Source organism: Neoarius graeffei, chromosome 6 (genome assembly GCF_027579695.1).
Source record: "Neoarius graeffei isolate fNeoGra1 chromosome 6, fNeoGra1.pri, whole genome shotgun sequence".
NCBI classification, from domain to species: Eukaryota; Metazoa; Chordata; class Actinopteri; order Siluriformes; family Ariidae; genus Neoarius; species Neoarius graeffei.
The window spans coordinates 99,604,017-99,622,973 of record NC_083574.1 but is presented as its reverse complement, the minus strand read 5'-3'; the positions used below and the strand labels follow the sequence as shown (position 1 = coordinate 99,622,973).

General features: G+C 40.6%; 1 protein-coding gene across 1 annotated transcript in view; it reads left to right on the top strand.

Annotated features, from left to right (window-relative positions):
- The window catches only part of LOC132888451 (NACHT, LRR and PYD domains-containing protein 12-like), a 122,086-nt gene that overhangs the window by 32,677 nt on the left and 70,452 nt on the right, over nucleotides 1–18,957 (top strand). The window contains exons 3-4 of the mRNA XM_060924499.1: nucleotides 10,053–10,131; nucleotides 18,144–18,265. Of these exons, the coding sequence (XP_060780482.1) occupies nucleotides 18,195–18,265 (71 nt within the window). The 5' untranslated portion in view covers nucleotides 10,053–10,131; nucleotides 18,144–18,194. The remainder of the gene's footprint in view (nucleotides 1–10,052; nucleotides 10,132–18,143; nucleotides 18,266–18,957) is intronic.

The window sequence follows — 18,957 nt, the reverse complement described above, 5'->3', positions numbered from 1 at the left end:
CGTCACTGCCCGTGCATATGAACGAGGTTTCACTTCCAAGCCGGTGATTATGATGTCGTTCATTCTGGTATATTGCTCCAGATCGGCCACCCGGTTCTCCAGCAAGTTAATCCACTTGTCCTTCTCGGTGATTTTTAGCCTCAAGGCTTTAACTTCCTCCACCAGGCTCATGATGGTTTTCTGCTGTTGTCTAACAGCAGAAACCTCCTCCGTCAACATGTCGAGCGATCTTTTAATATCGTCGACCTCCTCAACCTGTGCTGTATTCTTTCTTGGTGGCATGTCGCGAAGCGCAGGAAGAACAAGCGGGGCGGCAGCAGCGCGGCAGGAAAATCTGAGGCTTCAGCCGCGGCCCAGGCCCGCTCTCAGCCTGCTCTCGCTCTCAGCGTGTTCCCGTGCAGCCTCTCAGCCCGCTCTCGCTCTCAGCGTGTTCCCGCGCTGAGATATTTTGAGGATAACCCCTTGAGATGTGACATCTCATTTTCAAGGGGGTCCTAAATAAAATGCGGATTAAATTAAATGCGGATCCGGTAGGCGATGTCCACTTGTTAGAGTTAACTTATTTATGTAGCATTCTCGATCTTGTAACGACAGTTGTTTGGCATAATCTGACAGCTCATAATGCCAGTCTATGGGCAGCGCCATTGTTTCTGGGTCCAGGCTGCGCGCGCATCCTGGCAACGGTCGGTTTGTTTACAAACATGCGAAGGGGTCTATTACAGGATATTGCAGAGACAGTGCACTTGTAAGTGTACATGTAAAACCCCCACCCGCACGACCCCTCCCCTTGTCCTTATCACAGGTGTGCGCAGCTGTGTCAGCATTTCACACATACACTCACAATAACTAGTAGTCCTCAGTAGTTAGGATTGATACATATGTCTAAAACAGGGTTAATATTTTCTTATATCCATTTTGATGCCATCTAACACACGGTCAGCAGCCAACTACGAGCTAACCGCCAACACTCTCAAAACCCTTTGCCTGCGTGTACAGCGTCAGCAATGAAAGCGCAACAATATGCAACGTAAGAATCATAACAACCAATCAGATTTGTTCTACCGTGCCAGTTTTAGTAGTGATTTATGTGAAATGTATTTTTGTGCAATGCGCAACCACTTAATATTTCGTATTTGAAAATGCAAATTATTAATACATCTATAATACATTATATTTTCATAAGAAAACAATTAAGTGATCTGAGTCTCCGTTGAGGGGGTGGGGCTGTAACCATGAGGGGGCGACGCCCCCTTTCGCCCCCCCATGGCGCCGGGCCTGGCTCCAATATGCAGTTAAAATAAAACTAAACATACTGATATAAACATCTACAATTAAAACACACACACAGACACACACATCATCTTGTCATCAAAGTCAGTACTTTGAGTTCCTGTAAATCATAATGTGAGTGCTGGGCTGTGCTTGCGTAAGTCTTCATACCCCTTGTCTGTGGTAAGATGGCCGCCCTGTGCGGGCGTTCTGGAATAGATAGTTTTCACTGACGTCACGGCATTCCGGGGAACGCCCCCCAGTCGCCATCTTGGAGGGCAAACAAAACGGACCATCGCCACTACCGGCTACGTTATCTCGGACGAATTTATGAAGTTATATAGTCAGTTTTCTAAAATAAAGATCAATGTCGGCAAAATCAAGCAAACGGAAGTATACAGATACATTAGACGACATCTCACGACAATGGTATGCAGCCAAACTGGCCTTGATTGGGGGAATTGACCCCTATGAAGTGGACAAAGATGCATTTTCAAGTGACTATGCAGGGCTGCCAAAGCCTGAAACTGCCAAAGCCTGAAACTGACTTCATCAAACTTTAAAGGCTGTCTGATATATATAACTTTATATATTCACAGCGCGTCTTTTGGCGGATGCCGCCTGAATCGCGCAGATCCGATTTTATTATTTTTTTTAGGGGGGCGTTGGATGTCTGATTATAATTTCAAAGTAAATTCTGTATTAAAATTACTAAATAAGCAAATCCGTTACAGTCCATGAAACAGGAAGTATAAGGATGAGAAAAAAACAGTTTAAATCGGGAAGCTGCGCACATTTGCGCAGTCCTGCACACCGCTCGGGCTGCACAAGTGTGCGCAGCTTCCCGATTTAAACTGTTTTTTTCTCATCCTTATACTTCCTGTTTCATGGACTGTAACGGATTTGCTTATTTAGTAATTTTAATACAGAATTTACTTTGAAATTATAATCAGACACTCCAATGCCCCCCCCCCCCCCCCAAAAAAAAAAAAAAACCCCGGATCTGCGCGATTCAGGCGGCATCCGCCAAAAGGCGCGCTGTTTGCATCTCAAACACAAATTAAATCATACAGAATAGACCTAAAATGTTTTTCAAAAATGACCCTTGCGTGAGTGAAGTGACAAGTTTCAAATAGAAACGTGACAAACGAGCGATATTAAGTGTACATTACAATGTAAACGTACACTCAGCGGCTCCAGTTAGGCATTCTCCAGAGAGTGTTTACACGATGTTTTGGTTTCCAAAAACAAACTTAAACACAATTGATTGTTTATTTAAACAACTTACCACTTATAAAATAATCGGAGCAGACTTTGCTGTGTTTGGAAGGCTGATAATCCTTGCGGTTGATTCTCGCAAGCCATAGATTTCTCCTTTGTATGCTGAGTTTGTCTGCTCGCCTTCGTGCTCCCGTACAGTGGGAATTCCATAAAAGCCCCGCTTGACTTCATCATCTGACCTATTACGACAGCCGTGAATACAACAGGTGTGCACCATTGCTAGCTTTAAATAGTAGTAATGTAACTATAAATGTAAATAATATATAAATGAATGTAACTCGCGCGCTACAATATGTGCTCAGTGACCCGTACGGTAAGCTGGCCCTCCAAGATGGCCGCCACCAGGGAATCCCCGATTCTGTGACGTCATGTGAAAGCTATCTATACGCGGTGAGGAATCGAGTCTTCTATGTAAATCTATGCTTCTGTGTGTGTGTGAGAGAGAGAGAGCAGCCCAACCCACACGCTGAGCAGGGAGAGACAGAAATGCACAGGAAAAGGTCCCTCCAAACAACGGGGATTTAGACGAAAACGGAAGGAGATATTCACAAAATTCTTTCACAGTGAGCGCCACAAGGGTCTCCTGAACACACTGATGTATTTTTTTTTGTCTGTAGTGTAAAAAATGAGGTTGCTAGAGCGAGTTAAAAGCGAGTGACTTTTCTGCCAAGTTTATAATGGCAGTCTATGTGGCTGTGCTCTCTTCACTTTCAGGCTTCTCATTCAAAAACTAAATCCTATCGTGTAGGTGGACACATTGTGTGAATCAGGACAAGTGTGGCTACTACTTTTGAGAAAATTATGTGTGTGGAGTGAAAATTGGGGCTGAAAACACAGTTTAAATGAGAAAGTTTGAGCTATTTTTCCAAGCTCTCTACACTCTAACGAGCTGCACTGGTGTGTAACGCAATAGACACCCATTATAAAGCCGGATTTTCTCCAGGCACCCACATGTGTTTGAGCTGGGACTGAGCCAAAAGTACAGAACCTAGCAAAAAAAGTTGAATGGCAGATCCACAGAGGAGAAGTTTCTCCACGTTTTAAAGTTTTAATCATGTCTCTAGGTGAAAGCATGCCAGAGCAGCGGATGTTTGAAAATGTGTGTAGTTTTTCAAATAATTCCATAGAAATGAATGGGAAATTTTAATGCAAACAGTCCTCGCGACAACCATGAACGCTGGGGAACTGGCAATGCGCGCTCATGTGCTTTGGAGGCGCGGGTAGGGAGGGGGGTGGAGACGCGGGGGGTGAGAGCATGGCGAGGGCGGGCGTGTTTCTTTTCAAAATATGGCTTGCGGGAACCATTATTCCAAAATCTCGTACTGCACCTTTAAATAAGACCTGAGCCAGGAGAGGGCCGTTCCCTTAACTCCCACAACATTTTCTAGTCTATCCAGAAGAATGGAATGATCAATGGTATCAAATGCTGCACTAAGGTCAAGCAGCACAAGCAGCGAGACACAGCCCTGATCAGACGCCAACAGTAGGTCGTTTACTACTTTAACCAGAGCTGTCTCTGTGCTATGATGAGGTCTAAATCCTGACTGATACATTTCATGGATGTTATTCCTATGTAAAAATGAGCATAACTGCTGTGCCACAGCTTTTTCAAGGATCTTGGAGATAAAGGGGAGGTTTGATATTGGCCGATAATTGGACAGCTGACAGGGATCAAGGTCAGGTTTTTTAATCAGGGGTTTGATAACTGCTAGTTTAAAGGATTTGGGTGCATAGCCAATCGTAAGAGAAGAATTTGTCATTTTTAGAAGTGGTTCAATTACTTCAGGTATTATCTGTTTGAATAGATGTGTAGGTGAGGGATCTAGTACGCAAGTTGAGGCTTTTGATGCCGAGATTAATGAAAGTAATTCAGTTTCTTTTAGGGGAGTAAAACATTCTAATTGCTGATCTGATACAGTTATATTGTTAACTACAGGGTCACTGACATTGACTGACCTTAAATTAGTAGTCTGAATTTTTTGTCGGATATTCTCAATTTTGTCATTAAAAAAATTCATGAAATTGTTGCTACTACATACTGCAGGTATGCATGTGTCTATAGTGGACTTATTCCTGGTTAATTTTGCTACAGTATTAAATCGGAATCTAGGATTATTTTTGTTATCTTCTATTAGGGAGGAGAGATATGTTGATCTAGCACCGAGGTGGGCAAACTACGGCCCGCGGGCCACATCCAGCCCGCGGAAGACAATCATATAAACGCGATTGAGCAGATCTATAAACCATAAGCTTCAGTGTTATCACATAGACAGGTGTTCTAGAGATCTGTCTTTCCAGTCAGTCGTATTCACGCGAGATTACATTTGCAGAGTGGTGCAGCGCGTGCCATGGAAGTCATTCTGGCGCCCGTGCCACTGAAGATCTCGAGAACACAGGATAAAATTTTACAATGAGTGGTCCTAAAAAAAGAAAAGTGGACAGTGAGTGCAGGGTGTTCAATAAAGAATGGACAACTAAATATTTTTTTGCTGAAGTCCGATCAAAGGCTGTATGCCTTATTTGCAAAGAAACCGTTGCAGTTTTAAAGGAATATAACATCAAACGGCACTTTTCCTCCAAGCATGCTAATTATAGCCTAGGTAACAACCGGACGTACGATTTTTTGGCCGTGCGATTTTTGGCGTTTCCCAAATCGCTGCGTTTTTTTTTTGTTCATGGAGAAAGACGCACGTTGGCCGTAATTTTGTCTTGCAACCTGAAAAAAACCCGTAAGCGCCCGTAGAGTTTGTTTAACATGACAAAGAACCTCTGCGGCCGGTCTGCAGCCAGTCTACGGCTAGAAAATCAGCACGTCACACACGCACCCTCCGCGCGTTTCTTGCACGTAGACCGGCCGTAGGAGCACGTACGGCCGGTTGTGACCGAGGCATATGCTAACAACCAGTCAGCGCAAGAACGAACAAATACAGCTCAGCGGTTGCTGAATGAATGCGAGTATTAACACTTTCTCTTTTTAAAACTATGTTGGAGCTGTAATAAGATGGTAGTCACATGTTTACAGACATAATATAAAAAGTATAACTCTTAGTAATTTTGGTTGTCGTGGGTGGCTGCTGTAGTGCTGGTGTTTGTTTTTAAGTACCATGTGCTTTTGGGTGTCTGCTCCGCCCCTCATTTATGTCCCTGTCTGCTATTATAGGTGTATTATGAGCAGCTGACCTTGCTCCTGCTTATATCTGTTCCTGGACTTTTGCCTGTGGAGGTTATTCTGATCTATGAGTGGCCTTTTGGAATATGAAAACCTGTTTGGAACCTGTGTTTTGATTTTTTGAGGACTGGAAATATTTCAGTGAGTGACTTTGAACCTGAAAACCAGCTTGGAGTTTTTTGCTTTCTTGAGCTGTTTTGTTTGATTTTGTGGGCTGGATGGATCCAGTGCCAAACCATTGAACTGCAGACATGTTGGCATGGTGTGGTACCCAAACTGTTGAACTGCAAACATTTTGGAATGGTGTGGTACCTCTCCTACTAATGGTGGTGGGTTGTACTGGCAGGCTGGAAGTGGATGGTTAAAAAAAAACACTCAGGTGTAAATCTACGAGTTCAGTGAAATGTACAAAAATGATATGTACTGATATGTAATTTAGTTCAATTTAATGATATGCAATTTAGTTGTATGTATAAAATGATACAAATATACAAATACACTGGCATCCTACTCATCCTGGCAGCTCAAAGATGTAATTTAAGAATTAAGTGTGATACTTTTCTTACTGTCACATTGTGTGTGTGTGTGTGTGTGTGTGTGTGTGTGTGTGTGTGTGTGTGTGTGTGTGTGTTACTTTTCTGGATGGATCCAGTGCCAATCTATTGAACTGCAAACATTTTTCTGCTCTGCCTTTGTTGACTGAGAACTAAAATAAATGTCAATCTGATCTGCATTTGGGTCTCTGTCAGTGAAGGCCTTACAATAACACTAAAGCTTTTCTGGTTTATGTTCGATATGTATGAATTTGGTGCTGGCCCGGCCCGCCTGGCAAATTTCAAAAGTCAATGTGGCCCCTGAGCCAAAAAGTTTGCCCACCCCTGGTCTAGCAGCACTAAGAGCTTTTTTATACTTCAGGAAGCTCTCCTTCCACGCTAATTTGAACGCTACCAATTTTGTTTGACGCCATTTACGTTCCAATTTTCGAGTGGTCTGTTTTAAAGTGCGAGTGTCATCATTATACCAGGGTGCTAATTTTTTGTCTCTGACCATTTTCCTTTTAAGAGGAGCTACATTATCTCAGGTATGGCGGAATGTTGACTCTAAGCATTCAGTTACCTGATCAAGTTCTGCAGGGGCTGACAGTGACCCAATCAAAGTTGATAACTCTGGGAGATCATTTATAAAGCTCTGTGCAGCAGTTGACGTGAATGTACGTTTAATACAGTAGCGTGGTGAGGTGCATATATTATTACTCAGACATAGTTTGAATGAGATGAGATAATGATCTGAGAACTTCAGACTGTGGAAGTGTGACTATATTGTCTACGTTTAACCCGAATGTTAGTATTCGATTGAGGGTGTGACCACCGTTATGGGTCGGTCCTATGACATTCTGATTAATCCCTACTGAATCTAAAATGGACACAAACACTGTTTTCAAAGGGTCTTCTGGGTTATTGAAGTGAATATTAAAATCTCCAACTAAAGCTTTGTCGGAGACTGTGTCATGAATCCACAAAGCGAGCACAGAAGCACTGCCACACAGAGCGCTGGTATGTCCCAAATCACCTGCACAGCCACCGCGACACCACTGAGCAACATTGCTCTGAACACCGCGCCAAGCATAAAAGTACCGCTGCACAGAGCGCTGGACAACCCTGATGTTAAAAGAGCAACGCGCTCACTGCAGTCCATAGTGAGGAGCACAGGCATCACCAACAGTGATCCAAGGCCTGGAGGGAACCGCATACCTGTCAAGTCATAAGGATTAGCTGTAAGTCTTACGGATTTGTTGGGTAAAAATAACCTTACCAGCGTATAACAATTTTCTTAAAGATTTTTCCATTTTTCACCTAAAAAAATTCGCAATCGATTATTAGACTCACTCTTTATTTTGCACAAGAAAGCAGAGCAGTAGCGGCTTCCCCGCAAAATCCCCCCTAAATCGCTCTGCTGCAGCCGATAATGGCACTAGTCAATTTTCGTGACGTCATGTTTATCACTCTCCGGCAGAGTAAAGCTAATAGATTTTCGCACGGTTGTTTATTCCAGTGAAAGGAGATTAAGCTATTGGCCATGTTTCCAGTTCCTGATTCGTTCATTTAGTACAATGAGATTCATCAAGCAACAGCCGATAACTCACGGCTTCTAACTATGGCACCGGCAAAGAAGAAAGCAAAGTACAGTGGACGGTTTTTACCGGAGTGGAAAGACCAGTTTAATGGAGTTATTGTGCCTGCTAAGAATGAACAGTATGCACGTTGTTCAGTGTGCCTTCGCGATATCAAAGTGACAGCATCAAGTGTGTACAATATAAAAGAACAATTTAAGTCAAATCTTCATAAAAAGAAATTGGAGGAATCACAAACGCAGGGTCGATTAATCTCTTTCACGAAAACACAAGCACCTTCAACCATCTTGAGGTCGGAAGTTATGCTGTCCAACTTTATTGCGCAACACAACGTGCCTCTATTGGTTGCGGATCACATGTGCGAGCTTTTGCCAAAACTCTGCCCCGACAGTGACATTGCGAAAAAAAATATTGTGTAGAAGAACAAAAGCAACTCAAATAATAAAAAAGTGTATGGCACAGGAAGCCACAGAAAAGGTGATTGACTATTGCAGAAAAAATCGCTTCTCCCTGCTCATCGACGAATCCAATGACCAGAAGACTGAGAAAAGGCTGGTGGTTCTGGTGAGAACATTTACCATCATCGAAGGCACCAAAACTCGCATCCTATACATGCCAGTGTGCAACAATGGAACTGCAGAAGGAATATTCAACACTCTGGAAGATATATTTCGGTATGAATTACAAAGGTATCTTTCCATATACTTTTCTTTATTAATTGAATCGATAAAGGCAGGTTCCAATTAAATGACACATAGTAATGAATCATAATTAGAATCTATTTACTTTACAATGTTAGCAATGTGAAATTTACATTAAATCATGCCAATGATATGGTGCCAAATCAGAAACATTTGGAATTGGCAAAAAAAAGCTGCAACTGAGTACAATAACCAACATTAATTTTCTGTAATTGCTATGTAAATAACCAACATTAATTAGCTCCAAGAGTCATTAGACAGTGTTACTTATGTTTGGCTCTTGAATGTATTAACACTGTATATTATGTGAATAAACCTTTGCGAAATTCGTTGTTAGTTATAAGGATTTTGTGTGGTTTATAAGGATTTTAACGGTTGCTTATACAGATTGAGATCCCTAGAGGTTGACAGGTATGGAACCAATACCCAAAACTGGGTCCAGAGCTACACCACAACCGGCGAACAAAACACTAAAAAAAAAACCCAGACATCAAACTATACAAACACAAAGAAGTAAAACAAAACTTTTAACTCGGAGAGAGAGCGTTCATTGTGCCGCTTGCTCTACCGTTTAACGATGATCTTTGTGCTGCGATGCTTTTGGGAAACTCGGCACAGATGAACCGGAGTCAGACAGGGAAGGTTTTGAGGAAGTCTTTGCAGGGACCTTACTGCTGGCGGGTGGCAATAAGAAAACTGAGCTTACTTCAGATTTGAGTGTCTTTGACCACATGGAAACAGAAAAGCGACCAGTGAACATGAAATCACACAAAAACCAGCCATTTAATGTTGAAGTTATTGACACTGGTGACAACTTACCCCGCTCTCCCCACATTGTGTTTCCTATTTAGTATTTGTAGCTGGCATTTGGGGGAAAGGATTTATCAGACAGGTTCAAATGACTGTAAGAACTAGCTGAGTGTGAATTCTGGAGCGGTGCTCTGAGCCAGTGGGAGTCATGCTGAAGTGAACACTGAAGGGTGAAGGAGAGAAAGTGAAAGTAAACTGCAGCAGAAGAACGGACTCGCTGTTAACACGGGAATGTTGTTTCTTTCTGTTTCCTCATTTATCTTTGTCCTAGAGACAACATCGCGCTTACAGAATATTAAATATCCGACAGATCAAATGAAATTAATCTTCCAGTCTGACGAATTTAACCTTTTTTAATCTGAGAATTTGATAAACACAAACAAACTGAACAAACACCATGACTAGGCTGTTTTAGTAAAAAATATCTAACAATCAGAAAGAAAACAATCTGAACATTTGTATTTCTTCATTGGTAAGAATGTTGAATTCATCAGAAATGCCTTTGATTTTACTGCATGCAGTTTGAGGTCACGTGCTACAAGGAGACACAACTTTCATTTCCTTTGGTTCAGAAATCATTAACCTTCAAACTGGTTTCCTGTGAATCAGTTACCAGATGTGTGCATTTAGGTGCTTGATCTCATGCACTTCTTCCTGACACTGACACTAATCACAAGAATCTCTTCTCCAGCAGCACAGCTCATCTGTTTTAGTCGGAAACGTGTTTGGACGTGATGGAGCCTGAAAAGAAGAACTAAAGGAAATAACCGGTAAGAAGAAGAATATACACACATCTGTAAACATCATATTCTAGGGTTGCCACCTGTGTCTGACAAAAATCCTGGACATTTCGACCATCCAATCGACCTTTTTGCTTGTAAGCAACGGCGCCCTTCGTACATCTAACCCAAGACAAAAATCGCCCTTCTACGCTGAAATTGTATTGCTCTAATTAGTAAAAATGACGCTTTTGCTAGTTATTTGTTTAGTTAATTGCTGTACATAATATAGCAGGTCTTCATTAGCCTGGCAAGCCAGACTAAATGTGAATATTTAGTCTGGCCTCGATCCGTAGACATTTCTGACGGGGGTGGGATGAACAAACCGCTGTCTTTCAAACTGTCTCTGTGCGTATAGGCCAACGCTCTGACCAATCAGCGCAACAGTGACTGTGACGTAGTCAGAGCGACAGAAAGCAGTGGGGGAGGCCTTGAAATAAATAATTTTTCAAAATGTGTATTAATTAATAAACAGGTTCTAGATATTAAGAAGTTTGGAGATAATGACCACAAGTTTGGAGTCTGTAACACATACACTCATTTTTTCCCCCAAGTGTTTTTCAAGGGTTTGCTTAAACTGTTTTTGAGAGTTTTTATTTAGTGGTGTTTGATGAAATAATTTCCCTTAAATTTAAAATAACGGGAAAATAAGAAACAATCAAAAAGTAATGTTTCAAAGCTGTTTATTAATTCTTCGTACTGCACAAACTAGCCCCATCCTTTTGGCTACGAGCGGAGCCAGCTGGTAGATCAGACTTTTGCCATAGCCGGTCGGCAAAACAGTGAAAACGTCCTTCTTGAAAAGGAATGAGCAGAGAGCCTCTTCCTGCTCATGTTTCAACGAAAACTCCAAGTCTAATTCTTCTAAAACTGATTCCAAAGCGGAGTAAAACGCGTGCTGTTCACTAGCCATAGCCATCTTTCCTGTTGTGCTTTCTCCAGCGTCGCGCAGCCTTGTCGTCACTCCTGCAAAAGCCCACCCAAAGAATCCAAACAAAAACCTTGTGTTGTGATTGGTGGGCACGATTTGATGCCTGGGGTGTTTTTGTTTATATGGTGCGAGGCTAGACCCACTCGCTAGGCAAAAATATTTTTGGCCGCTAGGCGGGTGGGTCTAGTTTACTAGGCTAGGTCTTCAGTATTTTGGTTTATTTCCAACAGTTTTTGGTTGTGGACACCTGGGGGCAGTAGTGGGCACAGGTAAAAGGGGAATACATAATTAAGTTCTGTTTGTTTGCTTATGTGGAATAAAAATAAATAATCTAATTTTTCATTGTATCTAAGAATACCTGAATGTAACAATGTAAGGTGTAGTGTCCAACAGCTTACCTGATTGCTTAGAGTGTGGTGTGTGCTTTGCTTGTGCTTGCCTGTGCCTCTGCTGCTCTTGGCTAAACAAATACATAGGAGGACATGGAACTGATATAACTGAGCACATACAGTACATACAGGAGTATGTATTACACTACACTATTTCATTTAATTCACCAAAACCTTACCTAATCTTCCATTTACATTTGGTGTTTTTCTTTGCTGCTGCTATGAGTCCTGGCTGATTTTCAATGAATGTCTTGAACTCAGTACAGGACAACTGAAAGTTTAGCCTGACTTGAAGCTCAGCCTTCACCATTGCAACAGAGAGTCTGTTTCTTTTATCAGTCCAAGCTGGTTCCAGGCTAGCACCAACTCTCTGCTGGGCCAGAGGAAAGAACCGCTTACGTCAGCGGGGGGCGGAGTTGTTAAGACCAACAACAATAACAAGACCGCGAAAGATCGCCATTTTTAAGCGCCGAGAAGCAGCAGCTGTACAAACGCGAAGTCATCCATTATTATTATTATTGTTGTTGTTGTTGCTGCTTCTTCCGTGTTTTTGCTTTGATATTCGCGCCAAGGTTTATGTAAACGTAGCGCCGTATCTGACGTATACAGCGACGTAAGTGACGTATACAGCGACATAATGACGTATTCAGTGACGTGATGACGTGGCTCCGCTTAGCGGCGCTTAGCATGGCGAGCTATGGAAAAGCAAACTGGTTCTCAGCTGGCTCGCAAGTTGAAATACACATTTTGCCCATCATGTACAAAAAACCGGGACATTCAGTGTCCCGGATTTTTTTTTTTTTTTTCCGGGACAGACCATGAAAATCCGGGACAATCAGGAAAAACTGGGACAGGTGGCAACACTATCATATTCTCACATCCAGAGATGGGAAATGGCCTACTTGAGTAATTGCACTCCATTACAATAATAAAGTTATACCCAGTAATTACTGAATTGTCCCTCGGAATAATTTTAATTCAAAAAATTAAAATAAAACCCATTGTTTTCTGTCGGTGTTTGGAACCCAAAGGGTTAACAGTTGTGGTTCTCTACTGGTCCCGCCTCCTAAACCCATTATCGTTATTGGATTGGCTTTGGCGTTTCTTGCTAACGTGTGATTGGTTAAAGCTCTATCTGATTCAAGATTCAAAGATTCTTTTTTTTAAATTATCAATTCACTATATATTCAGGACATAGAGAAAAATCAAAATGCCGTTTCTCTCTCACCTTACTTGTAAAATCAGATATATATAAAATATAGTTAATAGAGGTAAAAATGCACTCTAAAATCAAACAATGTACAAAATAGCAGTAGTGCAAATCCAGTACAATATCTGTAACGGAGAAGGTGCTAGAAGAGCAGCTTATGAGGTGAATATGAACAGTAGTGCAAAGGATCAATAGCAGCAGATACAGCAGTAATGCAAATGATTGTAGTGTGATGTGCAAACGGATGAGAGAGAGTTTCTTGTGTGAATGAATGTGTTACAGACCAGGGGTAGGGGGTAGGTAGTGGACAGAGTTCAGCATCCTGACAGCCTGGTGGATGAAGCTGTTCAGCAGTCTTGTGGAGCGGGCCTGGAGGCTCCGGTACCTTTTCCCTGAGGGCAGGAGGCTGAAGAGTGAGTGTGAAGGGTGGGAAGTGTCACCAGCGATGCTGATGACTCTGCGGGTGAGACGGGAGTGACAGATGTCCATAAGGGAGGGCTGATGGGTACCAATGATCTTGCTGGCCGTGTTCACTATGCGTTGCAGAGTCTTCCGGCAGGAAGCACTGCAGCCTCCGTACCACGCAGTGATGCAGCCAGTGAGGACACTCTCAATGGTGCTCCTGTAGAAAGAGCACATGATGGGGGCTGGGACTCGTGCAATCCTCAGTTTGTGAAGGAAGTAGAGGCGAGTTTGAGTCTTCTTGGCCAGCAATGTCGTGGTGTTGGACCAGGAGAGGTCCTCAGCAATGTGCACCCTGAGGAATTTGGTGCTGCTCACCCTCTCCACTGCAGCACCGTCAATGGTCAGATAAAGCTCTATCTGTAAAAGCTCTATCTGTTAAAGCTTTATCTGTGGACTTGTGAGGAGGCTGTTATCTGTATCCATGGCTTTCCTGCGAGAGCACTGAGCTCTATATAAAATCTGGAGGGCTCAGAGCCTATTCCCTGCTGTAGAGACGAGTGAAACCATCTGGCCACCATCTTAACTCTCACATCGTGCGTATTTGGTTTATGTGTTAAAGTGTCGTATCTGATCAAATTTGCCCCAAGAAAAGTATCTCTTGACTTTTTTCCCTTTCATTACCTCCTCTTATTTTCTCCACTCTAACCCCATTCCTTACAGATCTTTATAGTGCTCTTCTTCACTGTTATTGGTTTTTTTTCCCTTTTCCAGTTCAGTCTCTGATTATTTTTTGAACGGCTCTTTTACTACTATAATTATTTAAACAGAGATTATTTGTTTTTCTCTTATATACATACAAAAAGCAAATCTTGTGCTTTAGCTAGCTAACATTAGTAGGTTAGCTCGCTACTACTGACTCTGAGTGCCATGCTTTGTTCCTGTAGACCTTTTTTCAAATGTCACCATCCTGATCCACAATAAAAATACACAGTTTAGATTGATTGATTACTTTATTCTGAACAATAAAGAAGAAAGATATAAAAATAAAACAATTTTAAATAAAAAATGCAATAATCAAAACATCATCATAAACAAACAGAATAGTGTAGCCACAAGGCAGTAACATAATAATGTTCAGAAAGGATTAGGAAGAAGTAATAACTTATCCAATCCTAACCCTCTATACCACCGCTAATCAAACGTCACTTTCTGCCATAATAAAATATATATACAAAACAAAACAAAAGCACCAAACAAAAAGAAAACATACCAACATACCAAGACATACCGACATCGTATAATATCGACCAAATCATATATACAGATACTTATGTTATGCATATATACACACATACAATACATCTAGTACATACATATACGCATACCTATAACTATACACTAAATACAAGAAGACCAGTCACAGACTTGCTCTCAATTTCATCATCACCTATATAGTCTGCCTGTCCTCATTCTCATATATTTTAGTAACATGTTTTTATATAATTTTTTAAACAGTTTTATGTTGGTGCTATTTTTGAGTTCATTTTCCAGACCATTCCACAATTTCACCCCACAGACTGTTATGCACATACTTTTCAGAGTTGTTCTAACATTTACTCTCTTAAAATTCATTTCCCCTCTCAGGTTATACCCACCCTGCCTTTCCATAAACGTATTTTGTACCTCACCCGGAAGAAGGTTATGTCTTGCTTTATACATAATTTGTGCAGTCTTGTGTTTAACCAGATCCGTGAATTTCAGAGTGTGTGCTTTTACGAATAATGCGTTTGTATGTTCAAGATATCCCGTATTACTGATGATTCTTATTGCTCTTTTTTGTAATGTGCATAACGGCTGCAGGTTAGATTTGTAGGTGTTACCCCATATCTCCACACAGTAGCTCAGATATGGAAGTGTGAGTGCATTATACAGAGTATGTAGTGATTTATAGTCCAGAATGTGTCTTGATTTCCCCAAAGTTACAGTAATCTTTGCTATTTTTGCTTTAACATGATTAATATGTGGTTTCCAGCAGATTTTATGATCAACAATCACACCCAGAAATTTTATTTCATACACTCTTTCTATGGTTATGTTGTCAATTTTCAATTCAACTTGAGGGTTCGACTTATATTTTCCAAATAACATAATCTTTGTTTGACTCAAATTCAATGACAATTTGTTTACATTAAACCACCTTTTTAATTTATTCATTTCGGTTGTGATTGTCTCCATAAGCTGCTGTGCATTGTCCCCGGCGCAAAAGATGTTTGTATCATCGGCAAATAAAATGCATTTCATTATACTTGATGCATTACATAAGTCATTAATGTACAATATAAACAGTTTAGGACCTAAGACAGACCCTTGCGGTACTCAACATGTTATGGGCAAATAATCAGATGTGTGATCTCCAATTTTTACAAATTGTTGCCTGTTACTTAAGTAGCTCCTCACCCAGTCCAAACCAACCCCTCTGATACCATCCCTCTCTAATTTGTTGAATAGAATGTCATGATTTATTGTGTCAAATGCTTTCTTTAGATCTATGAAAATTCTCATAACATTTTTTTTTATTGTCTATACCATTTGTGATTTTCTCGATAAGTTCCATTAATGCCAGGGTTGTTGATCTGTCTTTCCGGAATCCGTATTGACTGTCAGCTAGAAGTTTATATTTTTCAGTGAAGTTGTCTAGTTTTGCTGTGAACAGTTTTTCGAGGATCTTGGAGAACTGAGAGAGTAAAGAAACTGGCCTGTAATTTGTGTAATGGTGTTTATCCCCACATTTATATAAAGGTTATATATTTAGCTATTTTAATATTGTTTGGAAATTTACCAGATTGAAAAGACATATTACATATGTGAGTAAATGTTTCTGCAATTTCTTCAATAACTTTTTTTATTAAACTCATATCAATATCATTCCAGTCAGTGGAGGTTTTACTTTCACTTCTCCTTACAATGTCTATGACCTCTTTTATGCCAACTGCACCAAGGAATATAGATTTAGGATTTCTCTCCCATCGAGCAGCCTCCGCCCCTCCAGGTGTGTCTGTATCTTGAATCTTTTCTGCCAGATCTGGTCCCACATTTAGAATCTCATCTCATCTCATCTCATTATCTGTAGCCGCTTTATCCTTCTACAGGGTCGCAGGCAAGCTGGAGCCTATCCCAGCTGACTACGGGCGAAAGGCGGGGTACACCCTGGACAAGTCGCCAGGTCATCACAGGGCTGACACATAGACACAGACAACCATTCACACTCACATTCACACCTACGGTCAATTTAGAGTCACCAGTTAACCTAACCTGCATGTCTTTGGACTGTGGGGGAAACCGGAGCACCCGGAGGAAACCCACGCGGACACGGGGAGAACATGCAAACTCCGCACAGAAAGGCCCTCGCCGGCCCCGGGGCTCGAACCCAGGACCTTCTTGCTGTGAGGCGACAGTGCTAACCACTACACCACTGTGCCGCCCTTACAAAGAATCTATTAAGACCATTTACTACTTCTTCCATATTATTTATTGATCTGTCATTCTCAATATAATGATCAGGGTAGCTTGTGTTTTTGTTTTTAGCTCTATTCCTAATAATACTATTCAGTACATTCCATAGCCCCTTCATATTATTTTTATTACTATCTAATAATTTATTCTAATATTCCTTCTTACATGTCCTCATAATGCTGGTTAATTTATTCTTGTATTTTTTATATTTAATTTCTGCCTCTAAGGTTCTTTTTTTTATGAATTGTCTTTACAGCGTGTTCTTTTTTTTACAGGCATTTTTTAATCCTTTGGTGATCCATGGACCATTTGCCTGTTTTTATCCATCATTGTATTTCCTTACAGGACAGGTTTTATCATATAGTGTTTTAAAGATATTTAGAAATCCGCTGTATGCTTTGTCAATATCTTCTTCCTCATATACGACTCTCCAGTTCTGTTTCAGTAATTCACTCTTAAGTGTCCTTATGTTTTCTTCAGTTCTTACCCGTTTGTATTTCAGCTGATTCATATCCTTAAGTTTCCAGTAATTACAGTGATGGACAATAAATACAGGCAAATGGTCACTGATGTCATTATATAAAAGCCCACTTTCTGTATTATTTTCCATACTGTTTGTAAATATGTTATCTATTAATGTGACACAATGAGAAGTAATTCTACTAGGTTTGGTGATTTTTGGGTATAAACCCATACTGTACATTGTATTTATGAAATCTTCTGTCATTTTATGCTTTTTTGGATTTAACAGATCAATATTATAATCCCCACAGATAAACACAGTCTTCTGCACTGAGTTAGAAAACATGTTTTCCATCCAGTTTTCAAATATATCGATACTTGATGCTGGAGTTCTGTACAAACAGCTCACAATTATATTTTTTATTTTTTCCATACAAATTTCCACTGTGATACATTCCACCAGATTATCAACAGCTGCTGTCATACTCTCCACCACCTTATACTTCAGTCCTTTGTCCACACATGTTGCCACACCTCCTCCTCTCTTTTTCACTCTGCTTATATGATTTAGATCATTGAAACAGATTTAGATTGAAAATAAAAAGACTCCAGATTGTTCTCTGTAATTGTTCTTTATCATGTAAAATAGGCAACTCTTGCTTTTAAAATTTTATTGCAATTATCTGTTGGTTACAGTGCCACTCTGTGGGTGAGAAGAAAGTGAAGGAAAACTGCTCATCCAAAGGAAACATATTTACTGAAATATGTGTAGATTAAAACAAACAAACAGGCTTTAAAATATAACAAAAAAAAGGGTGTAGAGAAGTTCGATTGTATGGCACAGGTTCCCAGTCTTGATCCTTGACTAATCCCTGACCTGCATATTTTCGTGTTTTCACTGCTCTAACACACCCAGTTCAACTCGAGACGGGATGTTAATTAGCTGATTAATTGAATCTGGTCTGCTGGGAGCAGAGAAAACACTAAAATGTGCAGGACAGGGGGTTCTCCAGGGCCAGGGTTGGGAACCTTTGCTCTGTGGTATATATCCAGAAGTTAATTTAATGAGCTCAGCCATTTTACACTCTCCTAGAGAACTCCTACCAGGATTAAGAGTGAAGCAGACGTTTGACTTTCTGAGAGAATGTCGGGGGAGTGTGAAGAAATCACAACCACTGAAATGAGTCTTCCTGAGGGGAAATGCAAGAATCAAGGGTAAGCCAACCAGGTTTATTTGCTACTTACATTACAATAAATCACATTTACTGCATTAGCAGATTAGAATTCCATTTGGAAAAAAAAAAGAGGTGTGTATTTTGCAAACTGCCAGTTTCCCTCGTAAACATTTATATCATAACTATACAAGATGTTCGCCGATAATGTGTCTTATGTTCTCTCAACAAGAAGTCAGGAAGTTTAGCGTCTTGTGAGAGCTAAATATAACAGGCCTCAATGTTACTTTTTGAAATCTTGCCCTGCAGGGCAAATGGCCTCAAAATATTTTTGCCCCCCCCGAATTTCCTTTTCCTCTAAAATTTTGTGGTATTTCGGCAAGTTTTCAAGTACACGGTTCAAGGCAACACTGATATGTTTTCTAGGGGTATAATTGAGTTATTTAGACAAAAGTACATGTTTAAAAATATATATATTTTTAAAAGCATTATTTCTGCAACAGAAGAACAAGACAAGCCCTGAAAACATGAAACATAAATCAGTATCATATGTGTAAGACTTGCATACGGTACGAGTATGTAATACATCTTTTTATATCGAGTTTAGGACACAAAACACTTTGTTTTGCCTAACAATAACTAGCAATATCACAAAGATGAATTATAAAACTAAAAACATGATAAAACAGGAGTCTGTACTGCAGTAGTGTCTCATCATTCAGTTTGCCGTTGCAT